This window comes from Oncorhynchus gorbuscha, unplaced genomic scaffold (genome assembly GCF_021184085.1).
Source record: "Oncorhynchus gorbuscha isolate QuinsamMale2020 ecotype Even-year unplaced genomic scaffold, OgorEven_v1.0 Un_scaffold_592, whole genome shotgun sequence".
Lineage (NCBI taxonomy): Eukaryota > Metazoa > Chordata > Actinopteri > Salmoniformes > Salmonidae > Oncorhynchus > Oncorhynchus gorbuscha.
The window spans coordinates 389520-399067 of NW_025745428.1; the positions used below are offsets into that span (position 1 = coordinate 389520).

At 42.5% G+C, this 9548-nt stretch overlaps 1 protein-coding gene across 1 annotated transcript in view; it reads right to left on the reverse strand.

Annotated features, from left to right (window-relative positions):
- The window catches only part of LOC124018968 (serine/threonine-protein phosphatase with EF-hands 1-like), a 39440-nt gene extending 32604 nt beyond the window's left edge, over nucleotides 1-6836 (reverse strand). Inside the window, exons 1-3 of the mRNA XM_046334299.1 lie at nucleotides 6806-6836; nucleotides 3062-3231; nucleotides 2641-2749 (exon numbers count right to left, since the gene is read on the reverse strand). Of these exons, the coding sequence (XP_046190255.1) occupies nucleotides 2641-2749; nucleotides 3062-3231; nucleotides 6806-6836 (310 nt within the window). The remainder of the gene's footprint in view (nucleotides 1-2640; nucleotides 2750-3061; nucleotides 3232-6805) is intronic.
- Nucleotides 6837-9548: the final 2712 nt, after the last annotated feature.

Genomic DNA, 9548 nt, shown 5'->3' on the forward strand with positions numbered 1-9548 from the left:
GTCCTAGATAGTCAGTGTTGTGTTATTGTGTCCTAGATAGTCAGTGTTGTGTCCTAGATAGTCAGTGTTGTGTTATGGTGTACTACATAGGCAGTGTTGTGTTATGGTGTACTACATAGTCAGTGTTGTGTCCTAGACAGTCAGTGTTGTGTTATGGTGTACTACATAGTCAGTGTTGTGTCCTAGATAGTCAGTGTTGTGTCCTAGATAGTCAGTGTTGTGTCCTAGATAGTCAGTGTTGTGTCCTAGATAGTCAGTGTTGTGTCCTAGATAGTCAGTGTTGTGTCCTAGATAGTCAGTGTTGTGTTGTGTTATGGTTATGGTGTACTACATAGTCAGTGTTGTGTTATGGTGTACTACATAGTCAGTGTTGTGTTATGGTGTACTACATAGTGTTGTGTTATGGTGTACTACATAGTGTTGTGTTATGGTGTACTACATAGTCAGTGTTGTGTTATGGTGTACTACATAGTGTTGTGTTATGGTGTACTACATAGTCAGTGTTGTGTTATGGTGTACTACATAGTCAGTGTTGTGTCCTAGACAGTCAGTGTTGTGTTATGGTGTACTACATAGTGTTGTGTTATGGTGTACTACATAGTGTTGTGTTATGGTGTACTACATAGTGTTGTGTTATGGTGTACTACATAGTCAGTGTTGTGTTATGGTGTACTACATAGTCAGTGTTGTGTTATTGTGTACTAGATAGTCAGTGTTGTGTTATTGTGTCCTAGATAGTCAGTGTTGTGTCCTAGATAGTCATGTTGTGTTATGGTGTACTAGATAGTCAGTGTTGTGTTATTGTGTACTAGATAGTCAGTGTTGTGTTATTGTGTCCCTAGATAGTCAGTGTTGTGTCCTAGACAGTCAGTGTTGTGTTATGGTGTACTACATAGTGTTGTGTTATGGTGTACTACATAGTGTTGTGTTGTGTTATGGTGTACTACATAGTAGTGTTGTGTTATGGTGTACTACATAGTCAGTGTTGTGTTATGGTGTACTACATAGTCAGTGTTGTGTTATGGTGTACTACATAGTCAGTGTTGTGTTATGGTGTACTAGATAGTCAGTGTTGTGTTATTGTGTTCTAGATAGTCAGTGTTGTGTTATTGTGTCCTAGATAGTCAGTGTTGTGTCCTAGACAGTCAGTGTTGTGTTATGGTGTACTCATAGTCAGTGTTGTGTTATTGTGTCCTAGATAGTTAGTGTTGTGTACTAGACAGTCAGTGTTGTGTTATTGTGTCCTAGATAGACAGTGTTGTGTTATTGTGTCCTAGATAGTCAGTGTTGTGTTATTGTGTTCTAGATAGTCAGTGTTGTGTACTAGACAGTCAGTGTTGTGTTATTGTGTCCTAGATAGACAGTGTTGTGTTATTGTGTCCTAGATAGTCAGTGTTGTGTTATTGTGTACTAGATAGTCAGTGTTGTGTCCTAGACAGTCAGTGTTGTGTTATTGTGTACTAGATAGTCAGTGTTGTGTCCTAGATAGTCAGTGTTGTGTCCTAGATTGTCAGTGTTGTGTTATTGTGTACTAGATAGTCAGTGTTGTGTTTAGATAGTCAGTGTTGTGTACTAGATAGTCAGTGTTGTGTTATTGTGTCCTAGACAGTCAGTGTTGTGTCCTAGACAGTCAGTGTTGTGTCCTAGACAGTCAGTGTTGTGTCCTAGACAGTCAGTGTTGTGTCCTAGATAGTCAGTGTTGTGTCCTAGACAGTCAGTGTTGTGTTATTGTGTCCTAGATAGTCAGTGTTGTGTTATTGTGTCCTAGGATAGTCAGTGTTGTGGCTGTGTCCTAGATAGTCAGTGTTGTGTCCTAGACAGTCAGTGTTGTGTTATTGTGTCCTAGATAGTCAGTGTTGTGTCCCTAGACAGTCAGTGTTGTGTTATTGTGTCCTAGATAGTCAGTGTTGTGTCCTAGATAGTCAGTGTTGTGTCCCAGATAGTCAGTGTTGTGTTATTGTGTCCTAGATAGTCAGTGTTGTGTACTAGATAGTCAGTGTTGTGTTATTGTGTCCTAGATAGTCAGTGTTGTGTTATTGTGTCCTAGACAGCTTCAGCCTGTGTTATTGTGTACCAGACAGTCAGCCTGTGTTATTGTGTACCAGACAGTCAGCCTGTGTTATTGTGTACCAGACAGTCAGCCTGTGTATTGTGTCCAGACAGTCAGCCTGTGTTATTGTGTACCAGACAGTCAGCCTGTGTTAATTGTGTCCTAGACAGTCAGCCTGTGTTATTGTGTCCTAGACAGTCAGCCTGTGTTATTGTGTCCTAGACAGTCAGCCTGTGTTATTGTGTCCTAGACAGTCAGCCTGTGTTATTGTGTACCAGACAGTCAGCCTGGGTGTTATTGTGTACCAGACAGTCAGCCTGTGTTATTGTGTGTGTCCTAGACAGTCAACTTGACATCTGGATACTCACGTCTCCCCAAAAAGCTAGGCCTTTAGATGAAATTAACCAACAAGTACAAGACAGTACATACATAAAGGCAGTACTGAACACAATATTGACAACATAGTTAGCAGTACTGAACACAACATTGGGCAGTGTGGGTGGATTAGTTTCCTTCATACAGTGTAAAGTGCTTTGATCATCTGAAAGCTCTATATCAATCGAAACACTAAAAATGTATCAACAACCTACCACATATTGTGATCTCCTTGGCGTAGGGGTGGACAGGTGAATGACGTTGCATCTGTTTCAGGAGCTTAGTCTGGGTAACAACTGCAGCATGTATCTGCCATGGGAGAGGCTGAAAGAAGAGAACCAGCAGGTAGGACAATAGGTTATTGATCTGTTATTATTCATTGCTGTCATACTGGCCACAACAGCTCCTGTACTCCTGGGCACATATTCAGAAAGCAGTCCTGATCTAGGATCAGTGCTATTTGTGCGCTTATTTACAGTCAGATCATAATGATGCTATGATGCTCTACCAACTGAGCTACACAGGACCACAGACTGGCAATGAGTATGATTATATGGACACCTGACCAGCTTTAAGAATACTGGGTCCTGTAGCACACAGTGGGGGAAATACAGTTTGAATTGAATGGTACGGCACCTGTTCTTTGAATGCAGAGAGCAGGGCGTTGGTGTGAGACGGTGAGGGGGAAGGGGTGAGGTGGAGGGACCGCTGTAGGGACTCAGGAACAGTGATCTGTTCATACATGGTCTGTCTCTCTCTGTCTGACCACGGGTCAACCACTGGGTCCAGCAGGTGGGAGATCAGATCTGACAACATGGAGGATGGAAACACAGGTTTAATAGTATAGAACACACGGGGTTAATAGAAGAATAGAATAAACACACAGGGGTTACTAGAATAGAACACACAGGGTTAATAGGTTAATAGAACACACGAACACACAGGGTTAATAGAATAGAACACACAGGGTTAGAACAATAGAATAGAACACACAGGGTTAGTATAGAACGTAAGGTTAATAGAATAGAACACAGGGTTAATAGTAATAGAACACACAGGGTTAATAGTATAGAACACACAGGGTTAATAGAATAGAACACACAGGGTTAATAGTATAGAACACACAGGGTTAATAGAATAGAACACACAGGGTTAATAGAATACACAGGGTTAATAGAATACACAGGGTTAATAGAATAGAACACACAGGGTTAATAGAATACACAGGGTTAATAGAATAGAACACACAGGGTTGATAGTATAGAACACACAGGGTTAATAGTATAGAACACAGGGTTAATAGAATAGAACACACAGGGTTAATAGATATAGAACACACAGGGTTAATAGAATAGAACACACAGGGTTAATAGAATAGAACACACAGGGTTAATAGAATAGAACACACAGGGTTACTAGAATAGAACACACAGGGGTTAATAGAATAGAACACACAGGGTTAATAGAATAGAACACACAGGGTTTAGAAATACACAGGGTTAATAATAGAACACACAGGGTTAATAGAATAGGAACACACAGGGTTAATAGAATAGAACACACAGGGTTAATAGAATAGAACACACAGGGTTTAATAGTAATAGAACACACAGGGTTAATAGAATAGAACACACAGGGTTAATAGAATACACAGGGTTAATAGAATAGAACACACAGGGTTGATAGTATAGAACACACAGGGTTAATAGTATAGAACACACAGGGTTAATAGAATAGAACACACAGGGTTAATAGAATAGAACACACAGGGTTAATAGAATAGAACACACAGGGTTAATAGAATAGAACACACAGGGTTAATAGAATAGAACACACAGGGTTAATAGAATAGAAACAGGTTAATAGAATAGGAACACATAGGTTAATAGAATAGAAACACACAGGGTTAATAGAATAGAAACACACAGGGTTAATAGTAGAATAGAACACACAGGGTTAGAAACTAGAATAGAACACAGGGTTAATAGAATAGAACACACAGGGTTAATAGAATAGAACAGGGTTATTAGGTATAGAACACAGGGTTAATAGTATAGAAACACACAACACACAGGGTTAATAGAATAGAACACACAGGGTTAATAGGGTATAGAATACAATATGGGTTAATAGAATAGAAACACGGGGTTAATAGAACACACAGGGTTAATAGAACACACAGGGTTTAGAATAGAAACACACAGGGTTTAATAGTTACTAGAATAGAACACAGGGTTTAGAATAGAACACACAGGGTTAATAGAATAGAACACACAGGGTTAATAGGGTTAATATAGAAACACACAGGGTTATAGTATAGAACACACGGGGTTAATAGAACACACAGGGTTAATAGAACACACAGGGTTAATAGAACACACAGGGTTAATAGTATAGAACACACAGGGTTGTATAGGGGTTAGAATAGAACACACAGTACACTAGAATCCAGGGTTAATAGTAACTTTCCAAATCCCCCGGTATTCCTGCTTACTGCCTCCCTGATTCCTGGAATCTTCCAACCGGATTTCTGGAAAACCTGGGAATTTTAGGTAGGTTACCGGAATTTAACAACTCTAAATAGAGTAGAATCAAACTGAATAGAATCAAATAAAATAGAACTTTATTAACACACTAAAACAGGATGTCAAACACATTTGTACATGTTCAGGACATCTCCGTTTACTCTTCTGGAATAGCCTGCTACTGTAGGTTAATCGCCCAGCCATATAGACACTTTATGGGAGACAAACAGGCAGGATCATCATCAGATGTTGTTATTGAAGAGGACAGCAGACACACCCTCTCAGACCCTATCTGTAGGAGTGGTCGCTGGGCCCTGTCTCAGAGCACGTCTCTAAAAACAACCAGTCAGTTTATCATATCCACTCTGATCCAAACCCACAGAGATCACCTATACTGTATCTACTGTAATGAAAAGCACAACAAGATGGTCTGAGCATCATCTCCTGTTTTCTTCAACACTAAAGGCCCTGGCTGGCTAATGATCTGCAGCAACGTGTTGGTCTGTACGTGTACAGGCAGGCCCCAGCTGTGGCAGCAGCAGTCAACAGAACACAATATCCCACATTACCACAGCAGAGGAAAACACAAGAGCATGCGGATGCGTTGCTACAAACATCTTCACCATAATATGTTTTGTAGGCAAAAGGCTATTAATGGATCGGGACGTTTTTTTTGTTCAGTCTATAAATAATTATGGGCATTCCATTTTTTTGTGCTAGGAACTGACAGTCCAACAATTTTCCTGAAAACATAAGAAATGTTAGTTACCTGGTCATTCTGCTGAGTTGAGGAAGTTGTCCAGCATGAAACTGAAGAAACTGAGAGCTGGAGGAAGATTGAAACATAGTCAGTTGTATTTCATATGGCCAACTACTAAGAGACTGTGTTGGCCTGCAGGGCTAAAGCCGAGGCCTCTTCAGGTTCTGACAACCACCTGAGATCCATCTCCATTACCTGTAGCTGGTCCTGCTCCCCAGCATACTCTATAGACTGAAGATGAGGTGTATCGCTGTCTCATCTCTAACCTGGCGATGTAACGTCTGTACCAACGCTGGATCAGGATGGCTGCCTTCATAGCTGAGAGAGACGGAGATGGAAGACCAGATAAAACAACAGTTTAATAACGTTACTGTTGAATAACAGCCCCTGCAGTACTGAATAAAATAACAGCCCTGCAGGTAGTTAGTGGTACTGAATAACATAACAGCCCCCTGCAGGTAGTTTGTGGTACTGAATAACATAACAGCCCCTGCAGGTAGTTAGTGGTACAAATACAATAACAGTTTAATAACAGCCCCTGCAGGTAGTTAGTGGTACTGAATAAAATAACAGGTAGTTAGTGGTTGAATAATAACAGCCCCCTGCAGGTAGTTAGTTTGAATAACAGCCCCCTGCAGGTAGTTAGTGGTACTGAATATAACGTTGCTGTTTTATAACAGCCCAGCCTGCAGGTAGTTAGTGGTACTGAATAAAATAACATTTTAATAACAGCCCTGCAGGTAGTTAGTGGTACTGAATAAAATAACAGTTTAATAACGTTGCTGTTTTATAACAGCCCCCTGCAGGTAGTTAGTGGTACTGAATAAAATAACAGTTTTAATAACAGCCCCCTGCAGTTGTAGTACTGAATAAAATAACAGTTTAATAACAGCCCCCTGCAGTTAGAGGTGGTACTGAAATAAAATAACAGCCCCTGCAGGTAGTTAGCCATTTAAAACTACAAAGCCACCGGATGACCATGGCCATTGACCAATAGACACAATGATACAGTAAGGTTGACCCAATAGGACACAATGATACAGTAAGGTTGACCAATAGGACTGACAATAGGGGTGACATGAGGAGGCCTCTTACCCAGTGCAGGGCTGGGAGTTTTCTTGGCCATCTGGTCTGTAGTGAGGAGTGATTAAATCAAATCATTTATAGTGAACCAGTTCAGAGGGAGAGGAAGAGAGAATTAACAACACACCAGGGAGGAAAGAGAGAAGCAGTAGAAAATCCCTTCAGAGTAAATTCATTTAAAACAAGTTTGTCAGCTAAAAGAAGAAGTATAGAAACAAGGAAAAGAAAAGCAGAACATTTGACCAACATCTTGAGAAGATCCAACATCCTGTCGAAGGGAAAACTACACGATTTCTTCTAATTCATCAGCGACTGATAAACATACTGAATTCTCAAACATGTCAAAAGGTGCTCTTAATGATCAAACTGTATATTCACTGGATTCACAATCTATTTAGATGTAGCCTGGGTCCCAGATCTGTTTGTATTGTCTTGCCAACTACAGTGCTGTCTGCTTATGCCAACCTTAACAGATCGGGACCAGGCTACATGAGTCCCTGGGGAAGACAATCAGAGCCATCACTTGTCCCCAGTCGGTCTCACCTGTCGCAGTCTCCTCCCTTTGTTGTCGGTGGTGACGGAGGTGCCACATCCCATAATGCTAGTCACTACAGGCGTCCAGCAGTCACTACAGTCGCCGTATATCTCACTGGTCATCCCCAAAAAGCCAACACCTCCTTTGTCGCCTTTCCTTCCAGTTCTCTGCTGCCAGTGACTGGAACGAATTGCAAAAATCGCTGAAGCTGAGACTTACATTTTCTCACTAACTTTAAACATCAGCTATCTAACCGATCGCTGCAGCTGTACATAGTCCATCTGTAAATAGCCCACCCAATCTACCTACCTCATCCCCATAGTGTTTTTATTTACTTTGCTGCTCTTTTACACACCAGCATCACTACTACACATCATCATCTGATCATCATCATCTGCTCATCTATCACTCCAGTGTTAATCTGCTAAATTGTAATTAATTTTCTACTGTGGCCTATTTATTGCCTTACCACCTCATGCTATTTGCACACACAATATATAGACTTTCTTTTTTTCCTATTGTGTTATTGACTGTACGCTTGTTTATTCCATGTGTAACTCTGTGTTGTTGTTTGTGTCGCACTGCTTTGCTTTATCTTGGCCAGGTTGCCGTTGTAAATGAGAACTTGTTCTCAACTGGGCCTACCTGGTTAAATAAAAGGTGAGATGATAAAAATAAAAAAACAGGCATCCAGCAATCACTACAAGCGTCCAGCAGTCACTACAGGCATCCAACAGTCACTACAGTCCAGCAGTCCAACAGTCACTACAGGCGTCCAACAGTCACTACAGGCGTCCAACAGTCACTACAGGCGTCCAACAGTCACTACAGGCGCTCCAACAGTCACTACAGGCGTCCAACAGTCACTACAGGCGTCCAACAGTCACTACAGGCATCCAACAGTCACTACAGGCGTCCAGCAGGCACTCACAGACGTCCAACAGTCACTACAGGCGTCCAACAGTCACTACAGGAGTCCAACAGTCACTACAGGCGTCCAGCAGTCACTACAGACGTCCAACAGTCACTACAGGCGTCCAGCAGTCACTACAGACGTCCAACAGTCACTACAGGCGTCCGGCAGTCACTACAGACGTCCAACAGTCACTACAGGCATCCAACAGTCACTACAGGCGTCCAACAGTCACTACAGACATCCAACAGTCACTACAGGCGTGGACTACAGGCGTCCAGCAGTCACTACAGGCGTCCAACAGTCACTACAGGCGTCCAGCACTTACTACAGGCGTCCAACAGTCACTCCAACAGACGTCCAACAGTCACTACAGGCGTGGGACTACAGGCGTCCAGCAGTCACTACTGGCGTCCAGCAGTCACTACAGGCGTCCAACAGTCACTACAGACGTGGACTACAGGCATCCAGCAGTCACTACTGGCGTCCAGCAGTCACTACAGGCGTCCAACAGTCACTACAGATGTCCAACAGTCACTACAGGCGTGGACTACAGGCGTCCAGCAGTCACTACAGGCGTCCAGCAGTCACTACAGGCGTCCAGCAGTCACTACAGGCATCCAGCAGTCACTACAAGCATCCAGCAGTCACAGGTCTCAGTGACCCAAGGGTTCTGTATTATGTAATATTATGTCTGTGGCCATTCTGTTAGGGGCAAGGCAGTATGTCTGTGGCCATTCTGTTAGGGGCAAGGCAGTATGTCTGTGGCCATTCTGTTAGGGGCAAGGCAGTATGTCTGTGGCCATTCTGTTAGGGCAAGGCAGTATGTCTGTGGACATTCTGTTAGGGGCAAGGCAGTATGTCTGTGGCCATTCTGTTAGGGGGCAAGGCAGTATGTCTGTGGCCATTCTGTTAGGGGCAAGGCAGTATGTCTGTGGCCATTCTGTTAGGGCAAGGCAGTATGTCTGTGAATGGAAACAGAGAGGGAGAGTCAGACAGGCAGACAGAGGACGAGAGAGAAAGAAAAGTTGCATACTCCTTGAATCCTCTCTCCTGAAAACCCATTGATGAGAAAGCCAGCGGTCCCGCCTCTAACCTTCTCCTTCAATGGGTTCTTAGAAGGAGACGAGAGAGGAAGTGAAAAGTACACTACATGACCAAAATCACGGGCATTAATATAGAGTTGTCCCAGCTTTGCTGCTATAACAGCCTCCACTCTTCTGGGAAGGATTTCCACTAGATGTTGGAACATTGCTGCTATAACAGCCTCCACTCTTCTGGGAAGGTTTTCCACTAGATGTTGGAAC